The 15,942-nt window shown below is 37.6% G+C and overlaps 1 protein-coding gene across 1 annotated transcript in view; it reads right to left on the reverse strand.

The window, feature by feature from the left end:
- Positions 1 to 1,184: 1,184 nt before the first annotated feature.
- The window catches only part of Dpyd (dihydropyrimidine dehydrogenase), an 803,780-nt gene continuing 789,022 nt past the window's right edge, over positions 1,185 to 15,942 (reverse strand). The window contains exons 22-23 of the mRNA XM_026401392.2: positions 5,704 to 5,844; positions 1,185 to 2,501 (exon numbers count right to left, since the gene is read on the reverse strand). Coding sequence (XP_026257177.2) covers positions 2,331 to 2,501; positions 5,704 to 5,844 — 312 coding nt within the window. The 3' untranslated portion in view covers positions 1,185 to 2,330. The remainder of the gene's footprint in view (positions 2,502 to 5,703; positions 5,845 to 15,942) is intronic.

A 15,942-nucleotide genomic window follows, 5' to 3' on the forward strand; every position in this document is an offset into this window, starting at 1 on the left:
TGTAACATGTGACAAAAAAACTGTTACATGACTGTTTTCCTTCGCCATTAGAAGAGCCATGAAGTTAGATAGCGCCATGTTCTGGAGCCCTCCTAAAATTCATATGTTGAAATTCTAATCTTCAATGGAATAGAATTTTGAAGTAGGGCTTTTGAGAGGTGACAAGGTCATGAGGGTGGTACACTCATAAGTGGTATGAGTGCCTGCTGCAGTCTGGCTGCAGCAAAATAACGGGGGGGGGTGACGAGGAACTTGTGTAGATTGATACAGCAGGAGTGGGAGCCATTTATTGTAGGACTGGAAGGGTATTTATACATTCCACACAGCTTATCTTAATTAACATAAAATAGATACAGCAGTCAACCAATAAGGAGTCTCCACACTTAATGGCTCACTGGCGTTACTTCACAAACCACTCCCTCTGGCAAAATGCCAGGCACCATCTTGACTTGTTTACAGACTCTAACGAGTGCCTTTGTAAACAGGCCCCCAGGAGTTTATTAATACCTTCTACCATGGAGGACACAATGAGAAGAAGCCATCTATGAACCAGAAGGCTGGCCCTCAACAGATATTTTATCTGCCAGTGCATGAATCTTGGACTTCCTCAGCCTCCAGAACAGTGACAAAAATGTTCTGTTGTTTATAAGGCACTCAGTTTATAATATTTTGTTACCGCAGCCCAAACAGACTAAGGCTGGGAGCATTCATACTCTCAACTCTAGTTGAGTGCTTGGTACACGGTAGTTATTTGACCATTATTTGTTGAATAAATCATGGCTGAATGAATAACAGGGGAAAGGCTGGCAGTGTATTAAATATAACCAAGGGCATCTAGAAACATACCCAATTAGCATTGTGACTTGGAACAGATTACTTAGACTGTATAACCATGTCCTCATTCATTTGGGAAATGGTAGTACCTAAGTTTGCTCCCTCTGAAGGATGCATTTGGGCACAGTAGAACTGAATTAGAGAAAGAGGGTAAGGGGGATAGGGAGGTAAACATTGAAGAGCTACTCTTCACCACCCTTATTAGATATGAACTGGCCTTATACATACATTTGGATGGATTCATTGTAGAACTAACCGAAACCTGTTGACATAGGTTGCATTAGTAAAAGAGGCAACAAAAGAGCATGTCTGAAATACTTTATAAAATTTTATTTGATATTATTCAATCATACAGATTTCTATATCTTGCATTTGCCATAAAAATATGCCACAGATTGTTACTTTCTGATTTACTACTTATACATTCATATTAAAATGTGCTATAAAGGAGAGAAAGTGAATTTATGTAATGCTACTTATTGATTATGAAAATAGAGAAATAGAAAAATATTATTTATTAATATCAGAAAATATAAATTTCTTTTTCATTCTATGGCTTTAAATTAAACATAAATGGTAAAATAGAAAGTAGTCAAACTGGTTTTGCAAATGACATACACATTATCAATACTATATTTTTCATTCTTGAATAATGAAGCACATGACTCAGCTGTGTGTAGTTTGGGCTTTGTTTGAACATTAATTGCTATAATCATAAAGGTTACTATTAAAAGCAGATAGAGCAGATCTGTGCACAGTAAAAGAGTGGCATTAACCAGAGTGCCATTGTAACATCTTATTTCATTAGGAACATAGTTTAAATATTTAAAGGAGAATGTCATGTGGTCCACTGGTGAGCAGTTTGGACACCTGTCTCAGGCATGAGTGGTAAATATTCTCACTTTTGGCACCTAGCACCCCAAAGAAGCTATGAGAGCAAGAGGGCCTTCATAAAGTTCTATTAACTCTCTTTTAGACTTTCTTTTCCTGCCATGGTAAATAATTATTTGACTTTCTTCATTTGTACTCTATGGTACTAATTACATTTTCTGAGAAGCAGTATTAAAAATGAAAGGTAATTTTTAATTACAAAAATGTTTCATCAGAAACATTTTCTTGTATGTTAAAGTGTATTTTGTTCCAGAATACTTAATTTCTCTTACAATTAGAAATCAAAGATGGAGCACAGCACAGGGCTATTTGGAAATTATCACAGTAATTGCCATGAAAAAGTTAATTTTTCACAATAGACAACTGACAGTGAACATCCAATTAACTGCTACACAGTTATTTAATAGCTATCCTCAGAAAAGAATTATTCTATTTTATGATCATTAATTGGTCACTGGAATTAGACATTTTTTTAATATAGAAATTTAGTTAGAAGTTGTATATATATTTTAATTGGGAAAGAAGTGAACGCAATGATTACAATTTTAAAAGATAAGCATATGTAGGTGACATTGAAGTTCACAGCAACTGTTTTGCAAATCGCCTTAACACACAGGCTTCACAGCTAAGGGTAAGCCTCTCTGTGGTTCATAAGGTGTTGTCCTGGAAACCATTTTGATGCAGTCGATAATAGGGCAGACACTGAGACAGAGAGTGCAGCCTGTACACTTGTCAGTAATCGTGGGCAGGTGGGTTTCCGGATCAAACTGTATAGCCTATAAACAGAAATAAAGACTATTAATGCTACTGCCACCAGAGTCAAGAATGCCCCCATCTTATCATCAACATTTTTCTCCACTGCAATGGAGCTATACTCAGAGAAAGCAGGGCCAGCACCACTGTAGTGCAACTATAGCAACAGCTGAACTGACAGAGGAGGAAAAAAGAGAGAGAAACAAAATCCTTTTAAATTAGAAACAGAATGTTCAAAATTCCTTAGAGGTATTTTCCTTCTCTGTGTGAGGGAATATTTCATAACACAGTAATTCTCTAGTTTTCTTTGTTCTGAGCAGAGCTCAGGTCTTGCTCATCTAACCAGGACAGGGTGTCTTTCACCTGAGGATGTTGGGGGGTGTTTTCACACATTCTCCTTTTCCTCCTCACATTTTCCTTCTTGACAGTGCAGGGTGTTATTGTCACGTGGGGTCAAGAATGTGCCTGTTTGGATTTCAAATCATGCATGTAGTTTTTATAAGAAAACAGTTTTAAAAAAAACTAGCTTTGTGATTTGAGAATTTTCAAGCTACTTCTAGGCATTGTCCCCCATCAAGGGGACAAATCATTGAATGGAGAGCCAGGATAACTGGTGTCCCACCCTGACCCTGACAGTCCTCAGTTACAAGAACTAGGGCTAGGGCTCAAGCTCAGAAAACTACTTGGGATTTCTAAAAATTGGATAACTTCTTTTTTTTTTCCTTTTTCTTTCAATCCAGGATAAACAATAAAAATACCCAATGTGAAATGAGGCTTGAGAGTTTTTGTAGAGTATGATGATTTCCCTGCCGGAAACCATTTCAACAGTGGGAACAATATGGGAGTCCTCTGGGGAAGGCACAGTCCAGGAAGGACTGTGTGGGGGCAGGTGGCTGGGGCAGAGGGGAATTAGGGACCTGATGTGCAGTCTCACTTGCAGAACAAATTCAGTGTTCACTCAGTCTGTGTACTAATTTGGAGTGACTAGGTAGGGGCTGAGGGTAATTATGTGGGACAGTAAGTATCCCTGAAACCACTTACCCCTGAGGCCAGGTCTGCAAATCTTATATTTTCAAATAATTTTGTGATTGTGATTTTTCTCCCTGTCTCATGTTTGTGTTATAATCCAATTTAAGACACATAGTCATCTCTTGATATTGGGGATTGATTTCCAGGGCACCCTGTGAATACCAAAATCTATGGCTTTTCAAGTCCCTTATATAAAGTGGCATAATATTTGCATATAACCTACACTTATCCCTCCCATTTCTATACCACTGTAGTACCTAATACAATGTAAATGCTATGTACCTCATTATTGCTGTATTCTGTAGGTGATATTGGGGAGGAAAAAAGTTTACACAGGTTTAACACATATGCGATTTTTTCCCTGAATACTTTTGATATGAGGCTTGTTGAGTCATGGATGTGGAGCCTGTGGCTATGGAGAGTCAACTGCAATATTTTGTTGTTCCTTAAAAAGTTCACACTCAAATGATGTTACATGTAACCATATTTTTCCCCTATTTCCATTGTAAATCATGATGTTGTTAATATGCAATTGGTTTGATTTATATTTGAATCATAACTATAGCTATAACAAATCATAAGATAATTTGTCCACATAAATTGTTGTTATACTTTGTAAAACACTTCAGATTGCTGATTAGGTAGGTAAAAGTGATTTTTCTTCCTTATGTACCCCAATTTTATAAGCAGCAAATCAATGATAAAAATGATAAAAACTTATGCTAGAAAACCTTATACTTTAAAAACTTGCAAAAATACAAACTTCAGATTCAACTGAAGTTTTAATTTTATATTCAACTAAAAGTTTTAATTTTCTATTTTTTAATCTTTTGAGAGAAAAGAGTCAAAGAAGCACTTTCCAAATTTTTTCTAACATATAATTGTGATCTTTTTTTATTAATAGGAGACTTATTACTAAAGTTGCTTAAGACTAGAATTCCAGGGTAGCAGTTATATGCTAAGATTTAAAGTATTACAACCATGATGCTATCTATGATAGTTCTAGGACTTTACTTTTTGAAGATGGGGCATTTTATTATTTATCTAGAAAATTCCATTCATCATTTCTTAAAAACCATTTTATTTTATTTCTATATATCTTTTAAAAATTAATAAAAATAATATAATTCAAAGTTTTTACCAATTTTAGTAGGTTAGTAATTTTGAACAAATTTTTAAATTTGCTTTCTCCAAAATCCATATATTAAAACATTCTTTCACTTTCACAATAAGTCAGGCCCTTGAAGAAAAAACTTACATTTAAAGCTATTGTTATTATAATTTTTATTCATTTCTAAAATTCAATTAGTTCAAGATCATAATTGTGTCATGCTCTGTCAAAAACAGAAGTTTATAAATGCATAGGAGATAATTGAAGACATAAATCAAAAGTTAAGGAGACGTTCATAGGACATGTTTTCAAGAGGACAACCCACCCCAAAGAAGCTGAATACCCAGTTGAATACCCAGTTTGTCTGTCTTTCTCTCTCTCTCTCTCTCTCTCTCTCTCTCTCTCTCTCTCTCTCTCCCTCTCTCTCTTTCTTTTTTTTAACTACAGTAGACTCTTTGCTGAGGAACAAGGACCCGAGAAGGAACCATGGCTCCCTTGATGTGGTAAAGATTACATTCTGTGTACTTTACCAGGTACAAAGACTTCCTGGGACCAACCTTCACAACTGGTGGTTGAAAGTGCTTTTCCTTTGTTGCTGTAGTATAAATGCTCTCAGTATTGAGTGGAAGAGAATTCTCTTTAGGCAGAAGGAATCAAGCCCTTTCAGGGTAATGGCAATGAATGGAGGTTCTTCTGCCTTCTCTTAGTATCAAAACGTAGACTTTACTCATGTCCATCATTTTCTGTGAGTTTCTTTTCAGCTGGATTTCTCCCTCCAATTTTATGGATGATAAAATGATATTAAAAATAATACTGTGCACTAAAGAGTGGCATAGTTAGTATCAGTTATTATTTTTCTTAAAAAAAAAAACCAACTATGCTACAAGGCTGAAAAGACAGAAAGATGTGCCTTTGCAGAGGAGCAATACTTGGCACATCTGCTTTGTCCTGCACACTTAGCAACAGAAGATACTTTTCTCCCTGACCTTAGCCCCTACTTCCTTATAAACAAGAAAAAATAAAAAATAAAAAAATACAGCAAAAGAAACATGCTTCATAGCATCTTATTCCAGCAGGATTCTTACCTGGTAGCCAGAGTCATTACAGGTCATGTAGCATTTACCACAGTTGATACACATTTCTTCATCGATCATAGCCACAACCTGCTCTGTGATGCTCAGTTCACCGTATGCTCCAAGGTACTGCAGTGCTCTTCCGATTACCTCCTAAAAGACAGACAACAGATTACTCAGTGCTTGTTTTAAAACATTTCCATGTTTTAATATAACGTATTGCAAAAATACAAAACTTCAGATTCAATTGAAGTGTTAATTTTACATTCAACCTTACGTTCAACTAAAGTTTAAATTTTCTATTTTTTAATCTTTAAAAAAATAGATTGCAATCAGAGACTTTAGGTATTACAGTGCTTAGATGAGGACTCCATAATTGTGGCTTACATATTTCTGAAAGATGGGCAATATGCATGTCAACTTTAGAAATAAAAGACAATTAACTACATTCAGTAAGTTTTCTACTGGATAACCTAAAACAGAATTTCAGAAAGCAGGAAGGGGAAATGATACATTTTCATGTTGTTAGTGCTTGCTTTTTCTCAGATTTGGATGTTGAAAGTAATGAGAGATGTTAAAAGGTAATATACTTATACTAGAAAATGTTAGATTGCTAGGAATGCAGGGAATAAAAGTCCAAATTCTATATATTTATATCACCATAACTGAATGCTAGATTTTCATTTAGAAAAAATTGCTTTGAGAGCACACTCACCTGTCGTGTTAGAAGAATATATTGCATTATTTAAAAATTATAATGTATGCTAATTCATTAGATTGATCCAATAGTTAAATTAAATGCTCTTTTACTTTAAAGAACTGAAATTTCTTCATTCACTGCTGAAGATCTTTCATGCAGTTACACATTGCTTTGTTCTCCATATTAATTGGAAGTATGCTTAATATGTGAAGCACAGAGGATGTTTCATCAACAATAAGAAACACTTTGTTTCACAAAACAAAACAGAATAATGTAACAATGTTTGTCAAATTAGTATGCTGTCAAGATTTTTCTGCTTTTGTGTTTTAATTTTTAAAATAAGACTCTTTTGTTTGAATTCAAGGTCCATGTTGAAGGAGGTTTGACTCTCACTTAATGCCATCGTTCTATATTCTCTTTGGTATTTTATTTTCTGCACTTCTTTTTGCGACCTTGGTTACCCTTCTTTACCTTATTTTCTACTTGAGCTCTAAATGACAATACGCTTATTACCATGAGCTTTCGAACTGAGACTAAGTTTACATTATTTATACAGTTCATTTGTGTACTCTCAAGTTGTAAGATGATAGAAAAAGTTTCAATACTGTCTTGCCTACTTTCTTTTCAATGTGTTGAAGTTGCCATTTCAACTATACTGCAGTCTGTTTGTAGGTGGGCGCTTGAGGTCCAAGACAATATGGCCATTCTGAATCACTCTCACAAGCTCAAGGTCCACATTTGTCAGCTACATGATGAGCCTTCTCTCTCAACACTGGTAGTGCAAATTCACCACTAACTGAACCTATCATTAGGGACTTAAAACTAGATCTTCCTACAGATTTCCTAGTTTTTGAACACCATTAGGAATTTTCTAGTCATGCAGAAGCTTAGAATTTCAATTATATTTTACTCAAATGTCTCCCTTCTAATATCTCCTTTGTTGTCACACCCTTGGAGTTCAGGATCTACCATACCTTTTGCATTCTCTGTCTTTTCACATCTTTAAACATTACTCATTAACTTCTAATCATTTCTAATGGGGTTGTAAGAATCTACCTGGTAAGTGTCCTCCTCATATTCTTCCTTTCTCACTCCTCCCTATGCAATGCTGCCATCTTAATCATGGTTGCAAAGGTGCACACTAAATTTCTCACTACCTTGCTCAAACATTTGCTGAATTAAGTCCAGACTTACCAGGCTGGCATTTTAAGATTCCTACCAAGTTGTCTTTTTCTGTGTAGTTTCTCTCTTCCAAACACCATTTACTTTAGCAACACTGTATGCATCTGGGGAACATCTGACTCATCTAATTTTATGTGTAATCCTCTATGCAAAATACCTTTTCTTCTTATCTCCTCTTTGAAAAATCCCATATGTATTGCAAACTATTGTGGTTTAGATATGAAGTATCCCCCCAAAGCTCATGTGGGAGACAATGCAAGAATGTTAAGAAGTGAACTGATTAGTTTATGAAAGTTGTGACCCCATTAGTGGATTAATCCACTAATTGATTAACTGGGGATAACTGTAGGGAGTTAGCATGTGGCTGAAGGAAATCAGTCACTAGACATGACTTTGGGGTTTATATTTTGTCCTGGTGAGTAGAGCTCTCTTTGTTTCCTAGTTGCCATGTCGTGAGCTATCATACCCTTCTGCCATGCTCTACCTCACCTTGGGCCTAGAGCTCTGGAGTCAGCTAACTGTGGACTGAAACAATGAGAAAAAATAAACTTTTCTTCCTCCAGGTTGTCCCTGTGGGTCATTTCATCACAGTGATGAAAACCTGACACACAGAAATTTCCTCAGTTGTGACTATTTCATGAGAGGTTTCTCAATTCTTCCTTCTCTTTTCCTAACTAAATGTTAAAATGTGATCTTTCTCCCTCTCCTTCTTCCTCTCCCTTCCCCATCACCTACCTACCTTCCTTTTGCCTTTGCTCTCTCTGTCTCAACCTCTCTCCCACCCTTCCTTCATTTCCTCTCTCTTTTTTTTTCTAACGTTCAATGAAATTTTATGTTTTAGTGAAGCTCATGATAATAGAGCACTTTTGAATCTTTACTGTTTTTCAGGCCAGTGCCATAATTTCTAAACATTTTCTCAGTTAAAGTTCATGAATTTTATGTAGAGTGAGGTGTCTGTGATTTAAGATATAAAATTAAGTAAATGATAAAGCAGGGATTCACACCAGTGCTGCCTGACTTCAAATACCATGATCATAAGGTGACACGTTTGTTATTCTCCATTTAGTGAGTGTTCATGTTATAGATTTTCCAAGGCTAGCTTCCTGGGTTGCAATCTTTTAGTGGGCTTTATTTTTGTATTAAGTGATGTATCTTGCTTTTGTAGAGCATTGAAATGTAATGGGTATTCAAATATTGAAATAAATTTATCTTTTGTATATCTATGGGCTAAACAGAGAGTAGGTACATAGGTGGGGTAGTAATTATTTTATTGAACATTTATATTTATATGAGATTTTCAAATACAAAAGAGGCAAGGAATCTGAACATGTTTAATATTTTCTAAAAATATTTTAAGATAGCCAATGTATGAGGTTGCTATCACTATTTAAAGCAATATTTAAAAGACTATTTACCTGTTATAGAACATATTTTTTTAGATCAAGTAAATAAATCAATGAAAACAGTTGTTTTACTCAATCAGATCATGATGACTGAAATCACCACTAAATATTCAAAAGATGATTTATCCGGAAACTCCCGGATAGTCATCAAGCTTTAGAGATTTTTCAAAATAAACAATATAGATACCTATGAGATCTCATTGTAGGAAGCAAGTACATATTCTGTGCATATTAAATATGCCTTTTATTCTGTATTAGATATTTGCTGCTATAATTTAAGAACAGCATTGTTTAATGTGAAATCGAATGATACAAGGTCTTTAGGGCCTTTAGAAGTTCTTTAGCACATGGTATCAAAAAAATCATTCTTGTTTATTATAGTTCTTGAAGAAAATGTTATGTATTTATTTAAATCTGAAAGTGGATAAAAACTATTTTAAATCATTTTTGGAAGGAGTATGAAAGAAAAAAAATATCATTTTGTATGGCTGAAAATGTGGACATTTGTTGAAATCCCAAAGCCTCCCAGTATACTGCTAGCTTATGAATACCCTTGAGTACACGTCTTGGAATTTGGAGATTACAGAAAGTTGCATATAATCAGGAAAGCACACATGGCTAGTAGGGTCCCTCTTGGATACACATCTGCAGAGATTAGGGAGCCTACACTCATTATTCCATAGAGGGTGTGAAGACACAAAGGTTGTGCAGTCTGTTATAGCTGTTCCTGATTAGTGGAACTGTTTATGTGTGGATATGTACGAGGAGAAAGTGATGCTAAATACTTGAAATTAAAGATGTGTTATTTGAATACAGGTGTTCATAGAGTTAGCATTATAAAGGAGAGTGGATTTCCAGAATCTTCTCTATAAATTAATTCTTTGTTCAGGATATTTAAATGATTTTTTTTTTACTATTAATCAGTCAGTACATCTGCTTGATATAAAGTTTAGGACCAAAGAGTGAAGAACTAGAAGGACTTGACCCCATTCCTGATGTTTCCGGCTTTCTCCATTAGGATTTATATAAATGTATTCATTTTTGACCTTTCTGAAAATACAGTTGAAGTATTTTTAAATTGTGATTATTATTTGGCATGTTAACTGTTCTATTTCAAATCTTCCCATTTGATTAGCATACTTTCTATAATTCCCATAAACATGTGCTCTTCGAAGGCCAGAACCAAGGACAGCATACTGTGGGCAATTGCTGTAACTTCTAACCTAAAGAGACCCACTGTTTAAATTATTTGGGTGTTTAGCTGGCATGGTGGCCCACACCTTTATTCAGAGGCTGAGAAGGAAGAATCACAAGATCAGGGCCAGCCTGGGCAACTTGGTGAGACACTTGTCTCAAAAAAATAAAATATTTAAACCAGCAAAAAGTAAACTATTTCTAGTTTAATTACATAAGCATTTCTTTACCTTTACCATTATAAGTGTCACATGTTCTTATCTTTTTTACCATGTTTGCTCTTTGCCAAATAAACCCATCCAAATAGGAAATAAGACAATTTACTTATCTTACTGAATTTACGCTCACAGAATTTATGCTGATTCTTAATAACTTCTTCCTTTATTAATGCTCTTAAGGCAAAAGTTTAATGATCTTTGTAGAATTCTTTTGGGATTAAATCTCAAGCTCCCTGATCTACTCCTATATTTTCTCCACTCCATCATCCCTCCCACATCCACCTTTGACTTTTTAAAAATCCTGGAGCAACATTTATTTTTCAGCAGCGTGGTACCGTAATCACATACACAAGGACTTTCAAAAACACAGCCTGCAGCTCCTTCTTGATATCCCACCTCATGCCTTTCAGTGGGGAGGCAGGGAAGAGGCTGCACACTTAGAAAGGAGAGGCTGACTCTGCCTTCAGAACGCTGGTAACTGGGGATTCAGTTGAAAACACTGAGATGAGAGGACAGAGGCAGATTATGATCTAGAAAATGAGGTAGAAGCTTGACCAAGAAATAGGACAGAAGCACATAAATGTGGGGAGAGAGGGTGGCGTGGGCGGGAGCATTAGTGAGAGAGAAGTTTCAGTGCAGATCCTGGCCTTGACCCTGACATTCTTTCTATGTGGGGTGGGCTCAAGCTTCAAAATAGCAGGCTCTGGCAGGATGCTTTGGGTTTAAATTGATTTAATGAAGCTAAGTGTATTTTTATGATAACTGTGTCTATCTTTGGCTCTAACTCTCAAATACACTTTCCTGGCCCTTTTCAGTTCAAAGAACATTCTGTACAAGGATGCTGAGGAAGATAATAGGAATGGAAAAGTCCTTCTCTCTCATTGTAATTTAACAATATAGCATCTATTCTAAGTAGTGGGTGCATTTTTTTGTCTTAATAGACAAAAATAAAATTTCTATTTTTCCTCATATTTCCTCCAAACTCAATTCACTTGACGCTTTAGCACTTCTGTCCCATCCTCGAATCTCAAGGCCATGATTTTGAATTCATACTCGGTAATGTGATATCATTGTTTTGTTTTGCATAACCATTGAGTACTGAGTTATCTAAATATTTTATGTTTTTTCTTACTCTTTGGGCAACAGTGAGGATGTCATCAAATTTTAATGGACATCTTCTCTTTTATCTGGATTCATCTTTGGGTTAGAGTTGTTGACTGTGGGCTTATGAACTTTCAGCCTTGAAGTTCCAGAAACTAGATTTTCTACACGAGGGACACTTGTCTACATAAGTGCAGATTTCCCTTCCTTGGTCTTATAAACTTTAAGATAACATGGGATGGTTACTTTCCTTCCAAATTCCTTTTTCTACCATTTCCCCTAGATTCTTCAAGGAGCCAGCAATCAGCCAGTGCAGCCAGAGTCCTCATCTCTCTCTCTCTCTCTCTCTCTCTCTCTCTCTCATGAAATTAAATTTCCAGAAAAAAAGGCTATTCAATAATTTTTTCAGATGTTTTGCTTTCAATGGAGTGGAATTCTCATCTGAAGTCTATAAAGGCTTATGTGGCTCTTCTATCTTGCCTGTCCATATTAACCATCTGTTTACGAGGTCTCTGATGATAGTCTCAGGACAACATTTCTGTTTTTCTTTCATTTCACTTTCCTGCAGCTGCTTCCTCCATACTTCACTCCTGGGTTTATGTAGTTCCATGTCTGCGTCCATCTTTTTGACGTATACCTCCCTGCCCCGCCCCCTTCCATGAGACCTACTTATAATAAGTAACATGTACCTTTTCCTTGCCATATTCCAGTGAGGAATCACATCTCAACACATCCTCCAAAGATTTAAGAGATCATTTTGACCAAATTCTATTACGTTTTTAAAGTTCAGTTTGGTAAATTGTCATCTGCTATTGGTTGGAATACAGACAACTGAGAATATGAATGCTGCCCCCAGCACATTTCTCTAGTATCTTCTGAAAATTGCTGGGCGAGTCTTCCACTATTTTTCTTTCCACGCCATCCCCTTATGCTCCATAGTATCTAATATGGTCTTACAGTTTGATCTGAGTACTTTCCTCCTTCCTTTCACAATTCAATTGAAATAATAAAGCACTCGATCAGGCTGACTGGTCTCCTGCCAACACTGTCCTGCCCGTCTTATGAGATGCAGTCCATCTCTTAGGAGGAGCAGCAGGAAGAAGAGATGAAAACATCACTAGTGCCCCTAAACCATTCATTTTCCTACCCAGAAATTTGAAGACGTTAGAGATACATCCTTGGCTTCATAAAGACATTGAGAATTCATTCTCATATATATCAACAGAAGTGGGAAGCATTCGAGGGACTTTATAAGTCTTGGCAGACTCTCAAGTCTGTGTTATATGCTGCCTGGGAATAAAGCACGTTTCTTATTTAGCTGGGCCAAATGTGTTCACTGTCGCTTCAGCTGTCTTAGGAGGGGACGCTGGTCCTTCCTGAAGGAGGCACTCCCTGCTTTCTTTTCTCTAGCACAGGTGCACCTGTGGGATATGTCCTCCTCCGTAGAAGGAACCTTTATCCTCATTGCAGGAGGCTAGTCCCAGTTTTCTTTTGTCTTATATTCCCCCTGCAGCCTTCCAACACTGGTTCTTCTATCTTCTCCTTCTTCAGAATCTTTTTCTTTCTGTTTCCTTTACAGACTCAGTAGCTTCAGAGCACAATAACAAGAATGATACGCACTATGTCATTATGAAATGGAAACCAAGAAATGAAGGAGAGAAGGAGGAAACTACCTGGATGCCAGGCTGTGCCCTGGGCCTCAATCATTCCCTGGGTAGGATTGAGGGCCCCTGAGGCCAGTTTTCTGCTTCCAGGGAACAAGGAGAAGCAGAACGGCATGGTGCAAGGACCTTGGGTTCTCAAGGACCCTAGTTATCATGTGGCTTTGGGAATAAGCCCCCTTGATATTCCTGCTGGAATTATTAGTGGTTTCCTGGTTTGCACCCTTGCTCTTTTATACTGTGTTAAGGCCGATCAAGTTAGCTGAGTCGTATTCTTCATTATCACTTCTCTGCTCTGTCTGTTCTCTGAATTCCTGTGAACAAAAGAATAAGATTGCCACTTTGACACCACTGCCTCCTTGATCCACAGATTGTGCATGGATTTAAGGTCCCGTGGCTGCATGTTATTACAAGAATGTTTGAACATATGATTTGCAAACATGTTGATTTGATTGAAATGCCACCACCCCCCGGCCACCACCACCACGTGAAAGACAGGATAGGATAGTGCTTAAAATGGTCCAGGTTCTAGAGTTAGACTCAGATGCAAATCTTGTCTTTGATATCTTCCTAGCTGTGTGACCTTGGGCAAGTTATTTAACCTCTCTGTTTGTCAATTGCTTAATCAGTAAAATAGAAATAAAACAAGTATCTCATAGGGTTATTGTAAGGCTTACATAAGCTAATTTACAAGCACATAGCAGTGCTTGAAACCTCATAAGAACTCAATAAATATTAGCTTTTATTATTAATTCTCTGCTTAATTAACACTAATTTATTAAACTCCATTTTAAATATCACCATCTCTGTGAAGCTTTCCACAATTACCCCAGGCAGAACTAATCCCTTTCACTCCTGTGTTTTCCCAGAGCATTTTGTTCATATTTGATTGAACTGTAAATAATTTTTAACATGTGTCTTTCTCCCTTGCTAGACTATGTGCTCCATCAGGATAGATTCCTTTCTTTTTAAAATTCATGCTGTATTTCTAGTTTCTAGCATCATTCCTGGGTTGCAGGGAGTGCATAATAAATAAATGTTAGTGGTACATCTCCATGGTGATCACAAAAATCCCTGAGCTTGGACCATGCCTGGTGTACCTTTGGGGTCTCCCACCATCCACGGTCCTCAGCACCCCACTGGCCACATAACCAATACTCAATAAATACTCGCTGATATTGAAATTGCCTGCCTCTGAGGCAATAGACCATTAAATCATATTGGAGGCATTTGAAAGCAAAATAGAACAAAAGGTAAGCTCTATTGAGCATGGCTGGCTTAAAAATATCATCACTTTTATAACCGAGGAAGATGGGGTAGCTTAGAAACTTGAACATGTGGCTCCAAAGCTTGTTCAGACAAGAGAAGAGGGGCTTAGTGAACTTCCTGGGCTACTGGGGCTGTCTCTGTAGCAGGTGGGGAATAATAGACTGTGGTGGCTGAGAGGGAAAACAGCCTTATATGGAGCTTAAACCAGAAAAACCCAGTATGGAGGAAGAAAGAAGCAAGCAGATGGGTGGATGGAGAAAGCATTAAACATGAACAGAAGCATCCCAGGCCCTCTAAGACAAAGGCAGGAGGAAACACTGTGGGGAGAACACAAGAGGGATCCTGAAGCCCCAGGAGGAAATACGTGTGGTGCCTGGGTGTCTGCTGGGAAAAATAACAATGGGGAGACAAGAAGCAAGGTCTGAGGCACAAGCAGAAAGAGAGACCCTTGCAGGAGTGTGGCTGTTAATGTCAATGGGACCTGAACAACCCCACGGTCACATCATCCAGATGGGTCTGCAGTAATGGGTGAAGGGCAGGGGACTTGTACAAACAGGACAAGAAGCATGGCTGCTTCCCTTTGAACAGAACTGCCCTGTACACGATGCTTCCACACACTCCCTTTCATATAAAACAATGCTGTCCAGGCCTCTGACATTATCTCCCACTTATTCGCCTTCCTGCCAATCTCTTGCCTGGATTGTCACAATAGCCTTCTCACTGGTCTCCCTGCTTCTGTCCTTGCCTGTCTTGGCTCTTGTATCCACACTGCAGCCAGAGAGATCCCTTGCAAAAATGAGGTATCGTTTACATTCTCTGGTTCAAAAAGCCTGGATGGTTTCCTGCTAAGGGCTTTCCTGTTTCATGTGTTCACATTTTCTGTTCCATCTGCATGGACGCTCTTCCCCCAGATGTCCACTTCGTCCATCCTCTACTTTACCAGGTGTGGACTTAAGCGCCCTTGAAGCAGGCAAGGGCTCCTGACCAGCCTCTCTAGGGATTTCTGTTTTCCTAATCCTGCTGATTTTCACTCCAACACTTGTCACCATCTGGCATATTGTGTGTTCACTTTCTTATTTATCACTGTCTGTTCCTGACTACTGAAATGCAAGCCCCACAGAGCAAGGGTGTTGCTCACTGCTGGATTGCCAGTACCAGTGACTGTGCTGGAACTCAGTGGTGGGCTCGATGAAGCTATGGTGAGAGGTGGGAATCTCCCTGACTGCACCAGGGACAACAATATGAAACACAATACGTCCTTGATAGAAAAACTGGTGCTTTCTGACCCTGTGGACCAGGTCCTCCTTCTTAAGACTTTCTTTTCTTTCTTCTCCTTTTTTTTTTTAACTCTATGCCATCATCTGGTTACACTTCTATGATCATTTTTTTTCTTATTTCTTCCCCAGACATCATTATCTCCTCATAGGGGATTAGGCTAAGTGACAAATAAGAAAATATATGTGAAGATTCTCTCTCATATCTGGCACACAGTAGGCTGTTGAAATGTCAGTTCGTTCTCCTTG

Source organism: Urocitellus parryii, chromosome 11 (genome assembly GCF_045843805.1).
Source record: "Urocitellus parryii isolate mUroPar1 chromosome 11, mUroPar1.hap1, whole genome shotgun sequence".
NCBI classification, from domain to species: domain Eukaryota; kingdom Metazoa; phylum Chordata; class Mammalia; order Rodentia; family Sciuridae; genus Urocitellus; species Urocitellus parryii.